This window comes from Agelaius phoeniceus, chromosome 5, assembly GCF_051311805.1.
Source record: "Agelaius phoeniceus isolate bAgePho1 chromosome 5, bAgePho1.hap1, whole genome shotgun sequence".
Taxonomy (NCBI): domain Eukaryota; kingdom Metazoa; phylum Chordata; class Aves; order Passeriformes; family Icteridae; genus Agelaius; species Agelaius phoeniceus.
In genome coordinates this window covers 46,212,662-46,236,931 of record NC_135269.1, presented here as the reverse complement: position 1 = coordinate 46,236,931, position 24,270 = coordinate 46,212,662, and the positions used below count along the sequence as shown (strand labels likewise).

At 35.9% G+C, this 24,270-nt stretch overlaps 1 protein-coding gene across 1 annotated transcript in view; it reads left to right on the top strand.

The window, feature by feature from the left end:
* The window catches only part of LOC143694149 (uncharacterized), a 125,755-nt gene that overhangs the window by 66,970 nt on the left and 34,515 nt on the right, over positions 1–24,270 (top strand). The window contains exons 6-8 of the mRNA XM_077178939.1: positions 12,149–12,273; positions 13,238–13,314; positions 14,834–14,920. Of these exons, the coding sequence (XP_077035054.1) occupies positions 12,193–12,273; positions 13,238–13,314; positions 14,834–14,920 (245 nt within the window). The 5' untranslated portion in view covers positions 12,149–12,192. The remainder of the gene's footprint in view (positions 1–12,148; positions 12,274–13,237; positions 13,315–14,833; positions 14,921–24,270) is intronic.

Genomic DNA, 24,270 nt, shown 5'->3' with positions numbered 1-24,270 from the left:
AAGCTAGTGAACAAACCCCCACAATTTGGAGGAATAAGGGAGATTGAATCAGGGCTACAGTCAAGGGGAAAGAAAGAATGTTGTTTCTGACTAAGCATTCAAGGAAGTCAGGTTCATTGGAAATGAATGACAAGACAGTAGAGGAAGAGGAAGGATTCCTCTTCCTATATGGAGGATAGAGCATTGTAATAGAAATGGAAGAGGAAACAATTATGCAAACTGCTATTCAGCAGAGATGGAATGTGTGGGCAGAAATGGAAAACGGAAAAACAGAAAAAATAGGAGAAAAATATCCCAGTATCTATACCTAAAATTTTAATTCAGACATATAGCATGAGAAAAAGAGCAGGTTGAGTAAACAACAGCCACTGAAGAAGCAAGCAAAAGTACACAAATATTTGGAGGCCAAAGGACAGGAGGGAGCAAGCCACAATGTGGTGGTATTAGGCATGTGATGGTCATTTCCAGACACATGAAGCAAGAAAGAGGAGAGGAAGGACACAGATATGGAAAGAGGTTCTGAGCTGTGGTGGGAGGGAGGAGGCAATATGATGTGTGTGGATGATGCACAAGATGGGGAAAGTAAAGAGTATCCCAATTGCAACAGATGTCACCAGAAGAGGTCAGATGTTTAAATTGAAGTGGAAATGTGTGTGCATGGCATGGGAAGAAACATGATAGATCTGAGAAATGAAGAAAGCAAAGCTGGAAACAGTCCAATATAAAATAGGAAAGAGTTAAGTTAGGCATTAAGAAGGTAGGAAGTATAAGGATATAATGCAGAAAAGGGTTGTGGGAAGTGGCAAGTGGTATAGGACAGAAAACCAAAGGAAATATCTGAAAAGCCCAGTGAAAATAATCTGCGCCACTTTACCACACAAGCTTGCACTATGTCAGCCTGACACAGATGGAGAAAAGATGTTAAGTTGAAGAAGACTTGCAGGAACTGCCCTGCTGCTTTCTGTTACCACTGTGTGTCCATACAACCCGGGACACAAACCCACCATCATTTTGACCAATGTTCTTCCTCCCAGAGGACATTCCATGGTCATATGGCCTGATTTGCCTTAAAAAAGCCAATATAGAAGTCAAGAAATACAGTGAGACATTTTGTGTCAGAAGATGGGCATTTTTTCTTAGTGTCACTTTGTGTTTGTAAAAGAATAGGAGACATTAAGCCTCTGTCTAGTTGCTCTTCTGTAAAGACAAAAATAATGTGCTTGAACAGGACATACTAGAACACCACACATTTGAACTCCCATCTGTGTTTTGAAGTAAGCATTTACAATCCTCAGACTTCCACCTTTTCTATCTCTGTCACTTTCTGCTCCATCATATTAGCATTTCAACAATGTACATTGGCATTTGAAAAAATGCAGCTTTCATGTTGCTCTTTCATTTACACAAAACAGACAGTGTCAGGCATTAAATTCCAGCATTCATTTCAGAGTTTTCTTTCCTATAAGACAGTCTACATTTGCATGAGAACAATATAAATCAAACCCCCAAGAAACCAGAAAGCTGTCCTTGAAGTTGGAAGTAGTATTATCTCCCATGGTTTACTTGATGAGTCCCAATGTCTGGGTATGCCTGGGTATGTCTGGACGTGCCTAATAAAAAGCCCATATATCATAGCCTCTATGTGTAGGATTTCTTTAGGTCAGAAAAATTTGACCAAATTATGTGTTTAAATATAAAATGTTAACCCTTCATTATCACCTTATTTTAAAAAGTCATTTTGCACAGTGGCTCAGGTGAAGCATAGTGTAAAATCAGACCATAAAGAGCAAATGCTCACCATGTAGACAGATCAGAGCCACCCACATTACCCTAATGAAATCCTAAATAAAAAAACCTTTGCATTATTAAGCTAAACACACATTATTAAACAAATACATAAGAAAAATATAGACATATTCAGAAACTCAAATCCTGCGTGCATTTGCACTGAAAATCTTTTTGTTATCTATTAGGAAACAGTCCCACAGTTTTCCATTTAGAATGCATAAACCTACTTTAGAAAACTGGTTGCTTATTGAGAATTTGAGGCTGCTGAGGCAGCAGGGGCTTGTGCACCTGAGGGGCACTGGTGTGGGGTTCTAGCCAAGTCTGTTAGTACCTGTGATAGTAGCACTATGTGGAGTGAGGCAGGGAGGCTGCCTTGTCAGTACTTTTGTTGTATGTGTCCATACAACTAGTAAGAAGAGACAAGAGAAGCCTGTTTTCTCCCATAATAATAGGAATTCAAAAACATACAGGACAAAAGATTCTAAAGAACAGCAAGTTCATGCACTGTAGTCCTGTTTTCCTTGTGAACACACAGCACATGCTGACATTCTCTACCTGTATGTATGGGTGAATGACCCATCCAGAGACTGATTCAGATATGGAAGCATCTGGGTTTCCTTAGTTCAATCTAATCATCTATTAGCAAGTCCTAAAGCAAATCATTTGTGAGCTAGAGCACAGTCACTTCATAAGTACCATTAAGGCCATTATCACTAAGTTATACAAGCAAAGATGAAACAAGCCACACACACATAAAAGAACAAACAGGAGACTCTCAGTGGATATAGATTATATCCTCAGAAACAATTGTAGCCTTTCAATTGAGTCTCAGGAATTGAAGCTTGATATTCCTATACCATTTGGGGCCAAACTTTGTCTAGTTCAAGGATAAGAGCTCATCAGAACACATGGAAATTTTCCACTTGCTTTAATTGGCTTTGGTTTGGGTCCAAGGAATGAATTCTGTTGTCCCATGCTATTCATGTGCAGCTGTTCACAAATGTTAAATTCAGTTAAAAAAGCTATGCATAAACAAGGTTATTATGGAATCCAGCTCAAAGCCAAGACTCATCCAATTCCTTTGTCTGTTTTTCTCTTCATAACTGTCACTGGTCATGGTGTCTTAGATGTAATTATTTTACTCTTTCACATCTTAATTACTATTTTAGCAACAGGGCTGAGGCAAAACAGGTGCAGTCCATTTTAGAAAATGAGGTTTCAGCATTTGTTTTCATTCTACACTAGACCAAAAGACTTCTGGACCATTTGAAATTTTTCATGGGAAGGGAGATCAAGTCTATCTTAGAATGGCTACTAACTTTGTAGCTGGGGAAACACTTATTTTGCTGTCTCACTTTTTCTTTTTGTTGGTAAACCACTCAATAAATGGTCATTTTCACTAGATTTTGTTTATGATCAGAAGATCAAATGTTCATGATTCTCTTTGACTTCAGAAGCCTGATGCCAATGAAAGAATCTATCAATAAAACTTAAGTTTTCCAAGAAATGTTCCCATTTGAATTAACTGCAATGTCCAGTTTCATCTAGTATGGGAAAGAAAAAAAGAGAGTTTTCCTACAGGATGCAGTATACATGCAAAGAAGGCTTTGCTAAAAGTAAAATCAAAGAAGTATTTCATTAGGTAGGTTTTATTTTCATTTTTGAAGTCCAAGATCTGACCAGTAAAACTCTCAATAATTTTAATAGTTCTCCATACTTCAAGAAAATGAGACTTTCAAAGAATATGAAAAGTTACCTTATTTTCTACTCATGCAACTCCAATGAGACCATTCTTGTTGTCTTATTGCTTTGCTTTTGGAAGCCTCCACCTCTACAATTTAGTTTCACTTTTCTGTAGTTCAGCCCTACAACTCTTGCCTACAGGTTTTCTTGTTCTTAATTATACCTCCATCACTTTTAAACTGTTTTCCCTTAAGAATAAAATTTTAGGTTCTAAATATTTCCTCTTTATGTATTAACTTTTTAGATAACTCTGATCTTTCAACAGCTTTCATCTCTAACTCTGTTCCTTCTCTTCCTGCTTCTCTATTTTATCATCATCTTTTCACTGTGAAGAGCTTTTACCCTGGATGGTGTTCCAGGGGTGCCTTAGCAGTGCTGAAAGTAGAATGTCTTCAAACACATTTAATCTCACAGTTGGTACTATTCTTTAAATATTTCTTCTTGATATTATTTTATGCTAAACCCCCAAGAACCAAATTCTTGGCTGTTGCAAAGTGCATATAGAAATGATTGTAGCTCTATGAATTACACTAACCATCTCTGTGACACTGGTATTTTCCTGAAAAGTTAAAAGTCCAGTATTCAGAACTAATAAAAACCCCCTGAATCCAAGCATATAAGCTTAGTCAAAGGATAATGATATCATCAAGAATTCTTCTCTTCTGAGAGGCTAACCCTTAGCCAACAGAAAGCGTGCGTGTAGATGATTTTGGGCTTTCACATGATTGTTCATTGAAAGTTTATAACTGTGAAGTGTCCTGAGTAAAGGTGTCACATTGATGGGACATGTCGAGATGCTGATTAGTAACTCTGCTGTATGAAGTTACTGAAGAAGCTGCAAATCTTCACAAAATCCAGAATCAAGATAGATAGAATTACAACTCAAAGGCATATTCTGCTCAGTAGGAAAATGACAAAAGCATAAAGTAAAGATTTTTTGCAGCTTTTGTGCTAGAAACAGGCTACAAAGAGACTGAACTTCCAGAAATTTAAAGCTGCTCCAGAATAAGTTATATTCTGTGCTGAGTCTTTCACTGCCTACATATTGTGGCCTTAAAAAGGGCAGAAGCTAAAAGGAATACAATTCGAGAACATCCATTTCTCTCATCACAGCTGCAGCACTACCAACAAGACATATTGTGGGTGATAGAGGCAAGAAATTAATACCATTTTTACAGCATGAATGCTCACACTCCTGCACTCAGTCTCTCTCTGACTCTCTCTCTTATGTCTGATGATAAAAATCTCTTTAATATATCACCTATTAAGCTTCATAACCATACAGAAACTGTCAGAAAAAATGTTAACATTTTCTTTTGGTATTCTAAAATTTACACAAAGGGAAAATAGAAGGAAATAGAAAGGAAAATGCTTCACATTTTCTTTGGATTGGTGTAACTGGTTGTAACTGTAATTGTTTGACATGGTGTAACAACATTCAATCACTGCAGCCATATGCATGATTCTAAGAAAAAAATTAATATTAGAAGCTTATATATTCCAAAACCTGTAATTCAATGTAAAAATAAGAAAAACCTAAATTCAGTCCCTGTGGAATTATTATCAATATTTTTTCCTCTCTAGAGGTTTTTTATCTAAAACATTTTAACTATCATGGAATGAGAAACTTCAAATTGGAAGTTTGGTTATCCTTAGGTTTTGCTTATCTATGGTCAGACCTAAAGTTACTTTTCAAACAAAATCCACAATAACACTCCCAGACCACTAGAAGTAGTTCTGTATCTTTAGAACTCACTATTCTTGTCCTCACAGGAAATGGAATATGATGGCAAAGTTTCATGTTGTAGGTGCACAGCCACTGTAACTACCATACCACTATTCTATGAAACTTCAGTCTCAGGATGCTGCAAGACTTTGAGACTTTTAGAACCTCTGGGTTTTCTTAGCCATAGTGGAGTTTGTGCCCTTCTATTTTCCATGGATTCTTTTGAGGTGTGCCTGGGTCATTAGGCATCCTGGGGAAAAGAAAGAGAACCAGAGGAAAAAAAGCTACTCCTCAAATGAAGGTGAAATGCAGGACCCCTGGCGTTATGGATCTGTAGCATGTAAATGAAGGTACACAAAGAAACGAGATGGTTCAATGTATAAAAGAACTAATGGGCTTGCAGAATAGGAATTATTTTAGAACTTTTGTAATACTTCATGCTTAAAGAAATTACAGCACTTAGAAATATCCATACAGAATCACAGAGTATTCTGAGCTGGAAGGGACCCACAAGGGTCCAGTCCATCTCAAGTGAATGGCTCATAGGGAGTTTAAACACACAACCTTGGCACTATTAGCACCATGCTCTAACCAACTGAGCTAATATATTATCTGAGAAGTTATTGGACCTGAGTAGAACTCAAGTAAAATCAAACATTCATTTTAGAAACAAGCATCTGATCATCTTTTAAATCCTTCAGGTATTCTTGGTCCCACTACTCTTTCCCCAAGGGATAGGCAACATTTCAATACTTGATTTTGGAAAATAAATGAGAGGGAGATTCTAATCAAAAACAAGCTGAACTATACCTATTTAAAATTCATTTTTAGTTTTAGACCTGACTTTCACATTCATCAAGTCAGTGTAAAGTGACTATGTTAAGAAGGTATGAATCATGCTCCACATTTAGCTATCCATCTCTTGAACTGGGGCCAGAGCCAAGATACTCTCTCTAGTTTGCATGGGATGTCTAACTTTTAGACAAGCTAAAATTAAGTGACATAAATCAAATCCATAAGTTACTCTAGGCTTTAAACAAAATCTGAAATTGAGCTCTGTCCCACAGGCATAAAAACGTTTCTTAAACATAAGACCATATTTCTTCCTAACATTGTATGTAAGAATACTGTTATCTCTGGCACTACTTGAAGTTTAAAAGCTTAGCCTGAAGTTAACATCTATCTTACCATATGTGTTGCATAGGATTTTGCAGTTTTGTTTGGTTTGGGATTTTTTAGAAGACAGAAAAAAGAAAGACCAAACATAAAAAGATGGAACTGTAATCCTCAGGATCTGAAGTTCAGCGAGTTTTATCAGCTCCTAGAGGGGAATGATCCTTACAAGGGGGTCCATTCTTTCAAGTTCCTAACAAAGTCTGATGGTAACCATCCCTAAGCCTTTGTAGAATAGAGAAATTCATGTGACTTTTTGCACTGCTAAGCTGAGAAATGCTGCACACTGTATATGATATCCTTTCCTGTGATTGCCTCAAATATGTTTTGTCTTATTTAACCATACTATTCATTATGGTTTTTCTATACCTATGGGAAAAAATTATTTAAAAACTTATCTTGTGCCAGTTTCCTTCCTCTGAATGTACTTGAGATAAATCATACACATGCAAATCCTTTATTTTCTTGAATCCAAGGAATTCTAAATTTCCAGAGGAGAGAAACTTCTCAAAAATTTACAAGGAACTTCTGTTCATTTTTGACATGTTATCTTTCTACATAAAACTGAAAAATGGAAAATCTCTGTTGTTTTTTGGGCAGTTTTAAGAATTTTTGCTCCTATCTATGTTACATGTTTTTTCTGTCCACTTCTGCATCAAAATATGGAGAAATATTTTTCATTATCTTTCTGCAAGAAATTTCTTGCATCTACCATATGCTTAAAATCAAGCATATTTTTTTCAATGAGTTTTCAATTTTTTACCTTAAATTAAATAAATTTTCAAAAGCAAATAAATAATTTTTGTCAGATAAAACATCTTCAATGATGAAACTTGGAATGTGTTATAACTGCTAAATTAATTTCAAGCAGAAAGAGATACGCTGTTTTGGCTATAGCTTTCAGTCTTTTCTGCTATACCGCAAATAACAATTGTGATAATTTTCCTGAAAAAAGTTAAATGTCTTTATTTGTATCTTAGATTCAAAGAGGAAAGTCCAAAGATGAACAGTAATTTTTGCACAGTTAGGAAAAGTACTAAAATATTACAGAGCTGTACCATTCTAATCACTGGACTATCCTAAAAAGGAAATTATTATAAGCGGTAATATTAATTCTTCCTCTGAACATAATTTGAATATTGGAAAAGAAGTCAGTTCCAGAATGTGGGTACAAAGAGGCATTATGGAAAGGACATTGTGTCACAGGTTTTTGACTCCCCTGGAGACTGTGGTTCTGTGCAGACGTAGCTGAGTGTCCATCTGACTGTGCTCCTGAGCTCAGATGGGCCAGAATTTATTTGATGTACAACCAACAAGCAGCTCTTCCCATGAATGCTGAAATTTTAAGAGAAAAATGTGCTTTCAGCATCTTCAGTTCGAACCCAAAAAGATTGTAATGAATCTTTCTCTATACTTTGCAGAAGGAAAGTGGGAAATTCAGATATTATTTAACCTCAGATGTTTGGCATGGGTCTATAATTTTCACTTAGCATTTGTACACTCATTTTTGAATTTCATTTTCTTTGGAAGTAAAAAAAAAGAATTCTAGAATATAGACTTTAGAGACCAAAAGGTCTCTATAATGCTTCTGCCTCTGCTTAGACTTCAGCTTTCTGATGAATAAGCTTACTTGCAATCTGACAGTTCAGTAAAATTTATTGAAAAAAACCAAGTCTTTATTGAAAGCTCTCATGTGATCACCCCAGTGCATTTGAGACCTAATTGGACAAATCCCTTTGGAACTAAATCTGTAAGCATTAGCTTATTGGGTTGATCCCTGTCATCACCAATACTGGTGATGAATCTCCCACAGGTAAGGTAAACCAGAAACAATTGTGTTTGCATTTTTAAAGTAATTAAATATTAGGGCATGCTAAGGGAATAAATCAGGCTTTCTTTTTTCACTAAAAACCTTTGAACTTTTAAAAAAACCCTTTTCCTTGAAAATTATTTTTTTTTCCTCATTGATTCATAGAATTTTCTTTACCTCTTATGAGCAATTCTACCACTGCAGGATACTTTGTGAATGAGCAGCAGCAGATATATTTGTCTCAAATGAGTCATCTGCCTTCTTCTGCTGAGATCAGCAGCAGGCTGCTCTACTTTGATTTGCTCTGTACTAGGACTTACTCTTTCCCTTCATTCCTCAATAAGAAAAAGTGCATGACACCAGACCTACAAAGTCATATCATCCTGTGGACTAGCAATCAGTTATAGGGAGGTTTCTTCAGCCCTGATAACTATTTATATTTGGTTTTCATTTAATATAGATATACTAGGGCAAAATACTGGTAGAATTCTCTGAATCTTTCTCATTTTTAATTCTCAGAGAGCACTTGAATGCCTAAAAAACTCCATAATATTTTAGTTCCAAGGGAAACTAAACCTCTGTCATACATTCACAGCATTCATTAGGAGACAACCATTAAATCTGCTGTACAGAGATTTTCTCTGTACTTTTCTCTGTCTCCTTTGTAAGGATCCTGGTTGTGATCTTTTATTTCCTCATTAAAATGATACCATCTTCTTTCCTATATGTGACCTGCTTCAATCTTGCAAATGTTGCTAGTATTGATCTATACCTGACTTGGAGATAATAAGGCTTTGCAACCAAACCTGTGGGATTCTGAAAGCTGCCTGCAAAGTCTGATCTTCAGCTGAAGTTAAGTAGGTTCTGCCTGTGCTTCCGTTTCCCCCAAGTGCTTTTGTCAATTGCTGCTTTAAGATATATGCAGTACTTTTAAGGAGTGCCTTTAGTTTATTGGTACTTTATTCCTAATTATATGACCAAGCTATATACCTTTGCTTTTAAAGCACATTTATTGGCATCCTGTCAGGTAGTACATTGATATTTATGCTTAAATTGTTTGGTTTAATGTATGACTTGGCCTTGACTCCTGTTATCTAGAAGAAGTATCGATTCTTTCTGAACCCAGTTGGCTCTGCAGTGTTCTGATACAAGCTTGTTAAACTGGTCCATATCTTAGATCAACAACTTTGACAGAGTTTGCCTTAGGGGGAAAAGGAGGGTGCTACAAACCCCGTGTGTTGAACATTGTGCCTTTGTGGCTTACAGAAGCCTTGCTGGTAGAATTACCTGTTTCTGAATTGCTACAAAAATAGCAACTTCACTGACTTACACTGAGCTATATTTAAACAAAAACCTACAAAGCAAATCTCTACATTTCTTTGGATAATTGCAGTATGTTTCCTTGCATTGTTGCTGCATTACTAGTTGAGGAGCATACCTATATATGCTATATAGGTATGTATACCAACAATACCAAATCAAGTAGCTCAGTACTTCTGTCTTTTATTACAGGTTTTGCATACTCACTGTATTTGAGTTCCCCCAGTGGGAGCTGACCCTGAGATTAGCTCATTTGGTTAGAGCAGGGTGGTCAAGGGTCCAATCCCCATAAGGGCCATTCACTTTAGAGATGGACCAGATCATCCTTCTGGGTCCCTTCCAACTCAGGCTATTCTGTGAATGGAAAATCTGTTTTTCCTTTGCTAAGATTATCTCATTAAGGACTTTTTCTATGCAAATGCAGATAATACGAAGGGCATAAGTAAGAAAGAAAACATAGACACGGAGACCCGACACACAAGTGCAAGACCAGGACAAAATCAAAGCCTCATCAGTCACACTAAATTACTGATGGGCTGTCAAGAACCCAGAGCCAAACTGAGGACTTCTGACCAGGAATGTTGAAAACTTGAGATCTGGGATGCTGGAGGTTGGAGAGTGGTGCTCAGTGGGACTATGAAAACTAATGAAGGACTGAAAATCATGAAGGGTCCTACACCTGGACAATGGCAATCGCAGGCATAGCTGGAGGCTGGAGCACAATGAGAGCAATCCTGCGGGAAAAGGACTTTGGGGTGTCTTGGTGATGTAAAGCTCAACACAAAATAGCAATGAACAAGGAGGAGCATGAGAAACAAGGAACAAGGGTGGACTGTTTAACTGACTGGCATTAGAACATCAAACCAGTGTTAAAGCTATACCTCTTTTACTGTTCTGTTTTAGAAAAAAAGTAGATAGTTGCCACTAGAGGACAATATGAAAAATTTACACTGAGGCATCCATATTAAAAGTAATATTCATTTCAGTGAAATTAATTTTACTTGGGAATTAAAATTTGGCCTTTTAAAGCTTTATCTTTATGCATTTGTAAAGGTTAAATACTAAGGCTGGGGACTTGGACAGTTGTGGAAAATACCCACAGAAATTTCTAGGTATAGTTAGACAATATAGACAACAGAGACAAACAATATATGTTACAAATGCATTTGTGACCGTGCATAATTGGGAAGGAATTCTTTGGGTACTTGGGAAAAGTCAGATTTATCTCTGTATGAAGCGCAAGACCCATGGAAAGAGGTTGTCATAAGAATGAAAATAGTCTTGTCCACTCTGAAAATATGTGGAAAATTCAAAAGTTCTGTCAGATTCAGAACCCTGTAGCTAGCAAAGGTAGGCACCTGCAGAGGCAAGCTGCACTTCTGGACTGCCAGGAGATTGTTTGATGGGGTTTCCAAACTTTCAGGTTAAGTAAGTATAAGATTACCTGAATCCTGTCCTACTTTCCATCACATTTATTTATAATAGAATTTCATAAATCATCTTCAGAAGTCTTGCCTGAATTCAAACATATAGATTGCAACACATACAGAATTTTGAACATATTTAAATAAAATTATACACTTGTTAAATGTCTTCAAGTGCCATGTGCCATATCAGTGTGATAACAGTCTGATACAGTATGGAAACTTGGGAATGTATGTAAGAATTTGAAGCAGATAAAGTGTCAGAACATGATAGCAAGACAGCAATTATATTGTGAAGACTGGTTGGTACGATTAAGCAGGAAAACTGGGTAAATGAAAAGGGGATAAAATAATATGCTTCTATATGTGAGAAAACACTGGTAGCAGGCTGGTATGTGAAAATACAACAGAAGGTATTTCTGAAATACCTCTGGGATTACAGACAAAGAGGGCATTAGAAATATCATAGCATTATGTTATGATGAGGTAAAATATTTAAGAGAAGACTAACTAATTAGGCTCATATAGCTAAGTTTAGAATAAAATTCCAGCTTTCCTTTTTAGCAAGAAAATATCAAGAAAATGACTGCATTATTTTACACAGTCCTGTAATACTCCAAACTCTTACTTTTATCTCAGTTCTCAAAAATAGTTCTTGTTGCAAGTAAACCTTCCCAGAGTTTGCATACACCTTTATTCAAAGCTTATCTTTGTGTTAGGGGATGATTTTATTTAGAAAATAGAATCACTGGGCTTAAAAAGTAGAGCAAAATGGCAGTATAACCTACACAATATAAGCACAAATTCACTATGTGAGCCTTCCCTCTGAACAACATGATTCTGAAACACGTGGCAAGACTGCAGCCATGTACTAAGAAAACCAAGTTGACGAGTGCATAAAATTACACTAAAGTTCACAACAAGGTTTTCATGAGTGGAAGCTATGCTTAGTGGGAGGTTTTCTCATATGGATTGGATTTTGGCTATCAGGTGGTGCAAGGACCTTGTTTTCTTATTAGCTATGTATGTAGAAGGAGAAACCTCATAGAATGAGCTTCCTCAAAACCAGCTATGTCTGTCATTGGGCCTACTAACTATGCTGTTGATGTTGGGTCTGTCACAACAAGGCTTTTTCTTCCTTTCTTTAAATCTTGATGCTGGCAGAATGGAAACTGGAAGACTAGCATCATGATTCTGAAAAGAAGAATATGAAAAAAATTCTGTTTCTACATGTCCAAGAAGTCACGGGATCTTCCTCCAATGCATTGCACAAGAAAGTTTGTGAACTGGTAAGTAGCTATTGGCACAGAAGAGACACTCCCCCACAACAGGGATTAGAAAACAGTGAAAGCAATGTCATATTATTTATGACATTTAGATGACAAGCATTATGCAGTTGAGATATATGCTTAGAATTTTTGCCTGTTTCTGCTTTGGGTTGTTCCTTTCTGCTAGCTAAAGAAAGAAAATGTTCACTGATATTTGAAAAAATATGTCAGATCCTAGAGTTTTTATTATTCATACTTATTGCTAAAATATATTTTATGGGGGTTTGAGCCTAAAATATCCCTTATTGAGAAAATAATGGTGAATTGCACATTAAAAAGATGCCTGTAAAAATGAGGAGGGAAAGGTCTTCTGAATAAATAATTGTTATTTTAAAAAAACCCAAAAAAACAACAAACCAAAAGAAACATGAAGCATTGCTTGATGCCCAGAGGAAAGATTTTAATAGTAGAGAGATTAGAAATACCAGATGATGCATTTGAAGTTTCTGTAAAGAAACAATAAGCTGACTTTCTCTACTATATAACTTGATGAAAATTTGATATGAGAAGTTGAGACTTAAACTTCATACTAAAAAGCAAGTTTATAGTTTTTAAATCTCTCTCCTATTTTGTAGCATAAACCTGTGTCTTGACCTTTGTTATTTCAGTAAAGCCAGTTTAAAATCATCTTGTTTGAAAAAGAAATTAAGGGTACTGATTTGATTTTGAATATGTTTTAATAAAATACAAAAAGAGCAGAGGTCAGACATTAGTGCTAAGGGCAAATTCTAAAAGAGTAATCACCATATTCCTATTGATTTTAGTGATGCAGAATCAACTACAGTTGACTAACATGACATTATTTTATTTTTATTTTCACCTACTTTCAGATTTAAAACAATCTTTTAGATCTGTATCTGGAAATAGAAGAACAAAATATGTCAAGAATATACTTTTTACATATTTTATGACATATTTTATACAGAATGGAGTGTTAATCTACAGAAGGAAGCTTGTCGACACTCTACAAAAGCAATGCAGGTCAAGTCACTCCCTCCCCAGGTAGGTACCTAGCACTTTTATGCAGGAAAATTGTTTTGACTCACTTTGTTTATATTGCAGATAAAGTGAGAAAATAGTAAGTAAGAACATGAGGAATTTTATTTATTTACAAAATGTAGGAAAATGTGAGCTTGAGAGGAAAAAAATAGCATCTTGTAAAGACTGAAGAGCTAAACTGCATTGAAGATTTGTTGCTAAAGGTGCAGAGTAAGTAAAACAAAAAAACAAAAAAACAAAAAACCTTTGATGGAATGGGAGAACAATTGTATCAGCAAGAATGGATCATTTCTTAAGATGATTTGAGCTGGTAACTGATTTTTTGGTCCCAATCAAAAAATTACTGATTCGGTTAAGCCCAAATTTCAGCCAGTCATATTCCACTCAAGTATTTGTAAATTTTCTGTCTCTCAAGCAAAAACAAGATCTTTACTCTCTAGACTCAGTAATTATTTTGGGATGTGGTACTGCTCTATTTATAGACTATGAAAAGGGGGAAGGATATAGCTATCTTTGGGCAATTACTGGTACAGTTGCAGACATTCTGCCACTGCAGACTCAAGGCTAGCTGTGACAGAGTTTTCAATCCTCTTGAAGTTCCTTCTCAGTCCAGCGAGTTTTCATCTACAGAGATTTTGTAGGCGTGTTGTAGAATCATATAATAAGGGACATTAGAGCTTTGTGTATGCTAACTAAAAAGAAAACTGCTATATACTAAAATTCTTTGAACACTTTTCCTCTGAAATTTAGAAGTAACTTTTTGCCACTGTGCTATCAACTACAGATGAGTAGATAAAATTGCAATGAGCTGTTCAAATACTTAAATTTAATTGACAAGACAGACTATCAGGGAGAGGAAATATCATAAATACAGCAAAATAGAATGTATTTTTATTACTTAACCTTGCACAGTCATTTAATTGAGGCATAAAAATGTTTGTGGGACAAATAGTGACAATAAAATTTTGAAACAAGGCATTTTCAAGATGAGAGAAAATAAAAGGTGTCATCAAAAAGGAGAAACAAAACAATGACATATAAAATGAGGAAAGAAAATTTTGAGAAACTGGCAATAAGAAATAAGAAATTATAAAGAGAAGATGTAAAGTATAGGATTGCTCAGTATTTCACATTTACTGATTGCTACTGTGTCTAATTTTCATATTTGAGTTCCAGGTGATACAATTTTCCCCCAACCCAGAGCTGATCTATACATCATATGTCTCATTACTTATACTCTTATTTTTTCCCACATTCTCAGCCCTTTGATCATTCCTTCCAGAGTTTGTTTAATATAATTCAGGGCAAACATTAAACAAAGTATAGCGTTACTGCCCCTAGCAGAGCATCTTTCATACAAAATGATGTTGAAGTACACTCCAAACTAGTTTACAGGTTTGAAATTACAGTACAGTTTAACCTTCTGGGGTTGGTGAAAAGCAATGGGTAAGTAATTAGGAGGAACTCTGCATTTCCCTCACAGCCAGATATCCTCATGATATGCTCGCCTTTACACTCATAGGAAAATTTGGACCTGTGCCAGCCAGCATGCAGTGGTGTGTAGGAAGACTCCCAGGAACTGGTCTCTCAAGTCCTACAGAATGAGCAGGTAGCTCTGGTAAGATACTCCAGCTTCTGTGGGCAGATGTCTTTGTTATGTCCTGACATGGTGCAGATGGTGTCCAGGCCAGCTGGATAAACAGGTGCTTATTCACACCTTGCTCAGCCATAAGGGCTTTGATTTTGAAGTTAAATAGAGGAATTACTCTGTGTTTCTGATACCATAAAACAATTCACAAGAAAAGAGGAAAAATATAGCTCCTGAAATATTAGCTACTGTGTCTCAGCACAGCCTGTGTCATGGAGAAACTGCCCAAATAGATCCTAACTCCTTTTCTTTTTTGTAAACAAGACATTTATAGCTGATCTGCAAAACAATTAAAATATGAGCTGACAATATCTGCTGACACTAAGATATTCAGCTTAGTATAAACGAAGGGTCACTGTAAAGAGTTGTGGATAGGTCACAAAAACAGTCAAATGATATCTACAACTAAATATAAATAAATGGGATAAATGTGAAAAAGCTTTACTGCTATGATGTGCACAGTAATGGGCAAGTCAAATGCTAGGAATGACTAACAAAATAAAATAAACTAGACAAATCATTAATTGAAAAGGTACAAAGAAGAGCAGGAAGGACATCTCTAACTGTAGGGATGAATGGTCTTCAGTCTCCAGAAGAGATGATGGAAAGAATCACAGGTAACAGTTTTAAGAAACAGAAGAAGTTTGAAGAAATCAGCCTTAGCTGATTATGTCTTGTGCAGTACATAATAAGGAGCTCCACTAGAGCTAGCATGTTACAGACAAAACACAAACTTCTTCCTATGTAGCCAAGTTGGAATTTCTTTACCATGGGATGCTGCAGAGGCCATATGATTTCATGACATCAAAAAGAACACAGTAAATTTGTGTCAGAAACACCCCACTGATGGTTATTAACTACCACCAATCCCTCTGTGGCCCAAAAAGCAGCAGAACATTAAATCATGGGAAGTGAAGTGGGTATCTTGGGGACTGCAGCATTGCACTGCTCATATTTGCTTTTCTAAGTGTTTTATTACTAGCACATGCTGGAATAGGTTGACCTTTGATTTGACCCATTATGGCCCCATTATGGTGTCTATTACCTTTATCAACTGGAGATCAAGGTATTTCCACAATAACAGAGAAACAATAAGGATTTGGTCAGTAAGGAGAGCTCAGGCTGTACTGTGCCAAATTGAAATCACATCAGAAGAAATTAAAGGTTGTTGTTCTATTTGTAAACAGTCCGTAAGTATAAGCCTCTCATACTCTGCAAAGCTGCAATCTAATTCAAACAAAAAAGTCTTTTATACGTACTCTTCCTGAATTTCTGTACTCATTAAAACTTGAACAGACTGGCATATTAAAAAGAATGCCCACATGTCAGTATGCTTTCAAAAAACATTTCCTTATGGATAGTTCAATGGCAAGCAGTATAGGAAGAATTAAATACATTATGATGCAAAGAACTAAACACTAAGACGGCAAAGAACAGACCCTGTCTCAGTCGAGTACAGCTCCTGAGCTGGTTTTCTGTCTCTCACCCATGCAGAGTCACTCAGGACCAGGCTCCTGGTAGCAACTGTGGCTCACAGGGGACCCTCACAGGAGCAGTCTGTTCCTGAAGGAATGGCCCCATGGGAAAGATCCATGCTGGAGCAGGGGACCAGCATGAGCTGGAACAGGAAAACCACACTTTGGGTAATTCAGTCTTTACTTCCCAGGATGAAATTACTTGGATCACATTTCTTTACTTCTAGATAAAATCTATGCAGCTATTGGAGCCACTCTAGTGTGATTTTCACTTCACTTTTCATAGGATCAGATTAAGTTGTTGCAAGAAATCCCTAGTTAAGTACTTGGAGCACTGAGAAGATGTAAGAAGGAAATATGTGTGGAAATAAGTGTGAAAATGCCAAACTTTCCATTACTTCTGTTGTGTAAGGTGGCCATGTGACTTTTAAATTTAATTCCTGCTATCCTGTGAAGACAGCTAAGAAGCATGTGAGTGTGTAGGTGTGCACTGTATCACAGCAAGGCTGATTCATCTAAAACAGTCAAAGGAGACTCATGAGCTTTTGGTCTGCATCTTTGCCAAGAGACCTAATTAAAATGAAGAATTGCATGGATGCTGAGGCAGGAGCTGGACTCGTCAAGCACACAATTCTGCATGTTCAGCAGTTAAATGTGGGTGCAAAAACTTCTCTATTACTGATTGTATATAGATGTATGAATTTTACCTTCCTGGTAAAATAATAAAATATTTATTTAAGTAACTTTAGTGCTATTAATAATTCTACAGCTAACAACTCAACAGAAAATGAAATACTGAAATTAAACATTTCTTTTTGTATTACTGATATTTTCCACATGGAAGTATTGGTTAAAAATGCAGACCAGGCAGTATTTTCATTTTAATTATTCAGACGTAGATTGCAAATAAATTTAGACATTATTAGGAAACTCTGAGACGGATTTTTAGTGATTGTATTAGTCAATGTACAGTGGATGTCAAGAAAGAAGTGATTACAAAGCATGAAAAAATTAAAATGCTATGAAATGACATACAGGGGTTTTAAAAACAGTGAGATATTATAGCATGCCCCATTTTACTTTGCACATTATTTTTCTATAGTAGGTATCTTGATTAAGTAACTGGCTGGAAATAGAAAAGAAATGCATCCAACCCTGTCTTGGAATGTTCCTTATAGACAGCTATGCAGGATGACCTATCCTTTAATATTACTCCATTCAGCAGCTATGAAAAGGTTGAGCAGAAAGTAGCAGTGCTAGAAAAATCTATAAATGTAAGGATGAGTTGAAAATTAGGCCAAGGAAAGGACTGCTCTGGGAAGTTAGAAAAGGAGGATAGATTTCCCAATACAAGTGTTTGAAAAATTAATATTTTATTGAATGGTGCCACTTGACCTAGTCAAAATAGTGCCTATTTTGGAGATAAGCAATACCAAGTCATAGAGCAGGCCCTCTGTGTATGGGGGAGGTTTTTACAGCATTGCCAAAACTGATAAATTAAATAAAGTTTTTTCCTTTTCCTAGAGCCATGAAAATATGTGTGTTGGTGAAACTTATCTCTCAGGATCATACAAAATTTTGTTCACAATCTTAAGAAAGGAATATAAGCCTGACCAGGAACAGGGCCTTTATATATCTGAAATGTGACAAGTTCTTCTGAGGATGCTTTGGCTTTCTCAGTCATTCTGTGTGTTGAAGGGAAGGAAGGGGTGTGACAGCTGGGAGTGCCTACTCCAAGTTGCTTTAACTAGAAACTGCAGCATCACAGGACAGGACAAGAGATTTCAGAGAATTCAGCAGATCAAAGCAGCAAAGGGCTATGAATACTTTCTCTGACTATTAGCATTAAGTGATGCCGCATCTCCAATGAGTTTATTATTTATGACACTCTTTAAGACTTGCCAATCTACAGGAGGAATAAGTATTAAAATATTTGAACAAAAGGAACTAGAATTTATGGAATGTTTCCCTTACTTAGAGAATGACCCAAAATTATAAAGCATTAAAATTTTATTCCAGCAACATTACTGTAAATGATTCAGTACTAAGATTTTTTTTTCTAAAATGGTATAAGCATGAAAAATTCCTCTCCTTGAAGTGACCAGTTTTTCAGTATTACAATGACATATAGAAAATCTTTTTATCAGCAAATCAATCCTCCAGTTTTTCCATACAGTGCAAATATTTGATGTTCATAGAATTTTTGTTTAAGTAACATAGGATTGCACTGCATTTCATTGACTGTTTCATGCAAAAAGAAATTAAAGAGATGTTAAATAGTCATACAAACAGAAATCTTCTAAGACGTCTCTGTAACTGACTGAAGAAATTGATCAATGTAATCTTAAGTGCATATCAAATATTGTATAGATTTTCTAGTAATATTAAATTAATGATGCACAAAACAAGTTCAAAATTAGTTTGCTGATGACTGTAATTCATTTTCATGCACATTGAGTAACATCTTCCATGTTATTTATTATACATAATGCAAATATTGCCTTATTACAGAAAGAATTTTTAACAGACTTTTTTTCTGATCTACCACTACCAGATCAATTTTTACAGAGTACAGCATCTAGTTTGTCAATCTTTTTGTTTCTAGTGATAAATTATTTAGTTCAAGCAAAACATTGACAACATTCATGCTTGAAATCAGGGCATAAACTGCAACCAGAGATCTTAGAAAACCATAATAAATCACCATATTATTTGTATAATCTCCACTAATGATCTGATATATAAAGAAGGCAGGTCATTCATACAGTTTAGAAATAAAACTGAGTTCATTCAGGGGTTTCTAAAATGAGTAATCATTATTTATAGTATCAAAGTCATTATAGTAGTATTTCATCTACATATTTTTAGAATACAGCTTCACTGTATTCTAAAATGTAAAGCAAAATAGAAGTAAATTCTTACACAGTGGGCTAATATTAGCAGTTTTTACTCTTTATTATTCAATTTGTTATTCGTTATTTCTCTGATTAGAAAGAAAGTGTTAAATGAATTATTTAACTATGTACTTATTTGGAAGCTGTTATACCTCAGGAGTGACTAAAATTGGTGCAGGTGATATCTGTAAGAACTGAAGAGAAAATGTTAAGCACTACAAAGCAGAAAACATTGACAAGGAAGTGAGAGGAAAAATCAATGGATCTGTCACTGCTCTGGTTTACATCCTTTGCAAACACACAAGAATGGATTTCAACAGTCATAAATCACTATGTCTCTTCTAGAACCAATGGAAAGATCCATGTTTAGGCCATCTGAAACTCCATCCAGTATATGGAAGTAGATGCTGCCAAGAGCTAGGGAACAAAAGATGAATTTGGCCCAGTCTGATCGACTGAGGGCCTTGGATGTTAATGGCAGTAGTGGCTAAAAAAGTCTGTGTTTATTTTTACTCCTTTTCACTGATGACTATCAGCAGATGTACATGTAAGGCCTGTCTCTTTTTTTTCCCTCTCACTCATTTAATATTACCTTATTTGTATCTCTAGAACAGTCAGTGAAAGTAGACATATCTATTAATTGCTCTATTCCATCTGCTCACAGACTATGCCATTTTTGCTCTGTCAGCACTCTCTCGCTCATTCAGTACATATCAGCCAGTGCACACCATCCTCTTCCTTAAAAACTGGAAGGACTATAAATAAGAGGAAAGAAATGTTTTTACTACGGGATGGTAATTCAAAAGTGCTCTTATCAATATTAGACATGGCCTCTTGGAGTCATTGTTATATTTACTTTCCCTTACTTTGCAACAAGAGTTGATGAAAAGACAGTAAGTAGCATTTCTGGGTGACAACAGCATTTTACGTTCTGATGTCCTCTTCTAAAGACAAGTATTTGTCTAGGGCAGATTAAAGGCGAGATAAACAAGCAGAGTTTATGGGCTGTTAATTGTTTTGGAGTATCCAGAAAAAAAAAAATCCTGAACTGCACTAAGAAGGGAACAGCAAGAGAAAATACAGGTGTAACAAATAGTAAAGGAGTAAATGTAAAAGAGTAATTGCAACTGGCCAAGCCTTACTAAACTAAGATGACAACAACATGAGAAATGGCAGAAATGAAAAACTATGTATAAAAAGAGGCATTACCTTACAGAACTGCTGACCAAGGTGGAATTTTCCAGGGCAACCGCATCATGAATAACAAGAAGGTGTAAAAAGTCTCAGCAAAACTGAGATCCCTGGGGAAAGAGTAAATAGGAATAGCTGATGGTAAAGATGAAGAAACTGGACTGTGAAAAGAGCTGTAGAAAAGGGTAGTAAATCATGTAGTTGGGGAGTGATCAGGAACATGTCACTCAGCCCAGTGCTTCATCACCAGAATTTAGAGCAGGACACTGGAACCACTCTTTCCCCTGTAATCATGTACAACTTGCCTCCAAGAGCACGAGAGGCATGAGTCAACTCTCCCTATCATCAGTGAGGGAACATCAGGACATTATTCCTAATATCAACCAGCAGATGCCTGGAGAGTACAACTTATCAAGGCCTTTTTCTCTCTTCAACATCTGAACTGAGTGTCACATTACAATGCTTTTTTACAGCTTAATTAGTAGAATTAATTTATAGAATGAAAATTTATTTATATTCTTTATTTATATTCAGCTTAATTTATAGAATATATATTATATAAATACAAATATATAAATATTTAAACAATAGCTTGTGATTTACACAATAGCTTTAAATATATAAATATTTAAACAATAGCTAGCTAAGAATCCCACCCGTTCTACCATTTTTGGGCTGCTTTTACTTTGGGGATGGTGTTCATCCCTAATGCAAGAGCAGTAATTTAAAGCTTTTAATAAGCATAAGATTTTGTTGGTTACAAGGTTTTTCTTTCAAAGGTCTCTGTATTTTGTGATGAAAAGGGCAGGGGTCAATGACCTGGGTTCCCCTTAAAGCCCTTCCCAACAATTTCTAAACAATGACAGATATTTTGAATATTTTGAATATGTTGTACTGTCTTACCCTCTAATGGAGATTATTTACATTTGGTTTTAGCTAAGGTATTATTTATACTCAGCAACAGGTGAGGACTGAACCCACTCTTTTTGCTCTTGCTGACAGAACCATAAGTTTCAAGCAGTATAGTTGAAGAAGAAATACTGGAGGAAAAATAAAGCAAACTGCATTTTAAATGGTATAATGATGTAGGATTAAGAATTTTGGTAGTTCAGTAAAACAGTTTAACTTGGAATGTGTATGGATAATAGTTGAATTTTATTTTTTTAACCTATCACTTTAAAATATGCTTGCTCGCAGTCTCACATTTGGAGCATCTAGAAGAGCTGGGCATATTTTAGATTAACAGTATGCATCTTTAATTATGTTCTCTGCAGTTAATAGTTTTGAGAACTCTGCAGTATTAAAGATCTTTAGTGTTTCAAAAAGGTTTTCCAAGCTTCTGTGACTCATAGCCGACACCAGAGTCACACCAGTCCCCAGGGGATTCTCAGATGCATACACCCTAAATTTCTTCCCACAGAGATTAAAAAAATTCCTGCCTAGTACTTACACTCAAGCTTTGTTCTCCATGTGAAATCTTCAGCTCTGTACAGCTCTTTGTGACTGTACATCAGTTGATAGCCAGCAGGACTAGGTTTTCAGATTAAATAGTCTTAGTATAGTATCATAAAAAATATATAATGGTATAATATAATACAAAAATTATATAGATGTATAATATATACAATGATAGTATAATTTAAATTATTAAAATAATGATTAAAATTAATTTAAAGAAATAGTATGCAAACACAGAAATTGCTATCCAAGTTGACCTACAAATACACAGATCTGTATAACTACCTGTTGTGCATACTATGATAATCATATTTTATTGCTGCAACTCTCTAGTATCAAGTGATAGCATGTGTATAATATACAAAAAAGAGATTATTCCTAGTTGCACATCAGACAACAGACTCATTTATATTTTCCTAACAATTCTAGTCACAAGAATCTCAGAAGTTGCATAAAACACATTGACTCAAATCTGCTGTTCTAAACATTTTTTGATATACCCACACACATTCAGAGCCTTTAAGAATAAAACTATTTTCTCACTAGGTACATACATGGAGGAATGGGCAAATCTCACAAATACCAGGTGCTATACTGAGTTTGCTAGTTGTAGTTGAACTTTAGGATCTCAGCCTTCAAGAATGTCTTTGGCAAACCAGAACAGATATGAGATAAAGGACTACATTTGTTTTATGTTCTGGAGTGGAAGGAATTTCTAAGGTACTCCAACTCTAACACAGGCTGAAAGCAGGTCAAACTCTGAAGCTAGATTAGGCAGCTCAGGATATGTTTTAATGAATTCTTTAAATCTTTAGTAATGTAGTTTCTGTAATCTTCATGGATATATTTTTTCAAGGCCTCTAGTGTTTACAATTATTAAGACTTTTTTTTTTAACTTAATACATTGCTAAAAATTCTGTTACATCCTTTTGATGTGCAGTTCCAGGTGGGGTCTCACCAGAGTGGAGAAGGGGCAGAATCCCCTCCCTTGATGTGCTGGCCACGCTGCTCTTGATGCAGCCCGGGATGCAATTGGCTTTCTGGGCTGGGAGGGCACTTTGCCTGCTCAGTGCAGCCTCTCATGCACCCCAAGTCCTTCTTAGCAAGGCTGCTCTGCATCTGTTCCTCCCCCAGCCTGTGGTGATACAGGGGTTGCCCTGACCCAGCTGCAGCACCTTACCCTTGGTCCTGTTAAAACTCATGGCATTCCCATGGGCCCACTTCTTGAGCTTGTCCAGGTCCCTCTGGATGGCATCCCATCCCTCAGGTGTGTCAACTGCACCTCTCAGCTTGGTGTCATCTGCAAATTTGCTGAGGGATCCTTTTAGCTGTGTCAGAGATGAAGGAATTAAATAGCACTTGTCCTAGTAAAAACCCCTAAGGGACACCACTTGTCTATGATGTCCACTGGGATCCCTCGCTGTTGACAACTACATTCTGCATGCAACCACCCAAAGGTGTCTCTGCCACACCAGAGGGGTTGAAACTAGATGATCTTTGAGGGTCCCTATCATATTCTAAGAGTCTATGAAATAGAAAATATAAAATTAGAATAAAAGTTTGAAAGAAAACGAAAGCTGCCATAAAACTGTCTTTTTTATTTCCACAACCCCTCATTGTCTGCCATTTATTTACAATCTTCTGACATAAACTCATTAAAGCTTTAGATTGACAAAAAGAAAAAGACAATTTTCTCTGCACTGAGTCAGTGTAATCATTGCAAAAAAGATTACTAATGCAGTTTTATACCTGTAGATATGAATTCAGATTCAGAAAATAGTTATTTTCTTGTACAGCTCTGTATTGTTAGCATGAAAATTCTTTGATTAACTATTACTTTTGGGTTTTACTTTTTCTTAATGTTTCAGTCACTAAGTGAAGTTGTCTATAAGAAATAAAGAAAAGAAACAAAGAATTAACAGAAAATAGTGAAGATTCAGGACATTAGTAAGTGCTGCAAAAAACTTTGGAAATGGTTCAAATTTCCTCTTATTTTTTTCCCAAGCAAGATACTCATCATATACATATCAGACATATAACATTCTGAGAAAGACCATTATTTATCCCATTATATAATTTCATTGTTTAGTCACAGTCTATTAACAATTCAAACATGTTTAATCTATAACGTGTCTAGGAAAAATTTAGAGCCAAAATAAAATCACTTCTAGATGTGGATGCACAGATAATTTCTGTCAATAGGGTTCTTCCTACTGTCTTCCATTCATTTGCAGTGAAAAGCTAAATAATTTCTAGAGGTTTCTCAACCTTCTTGAGTCGAATGTACTGTGAC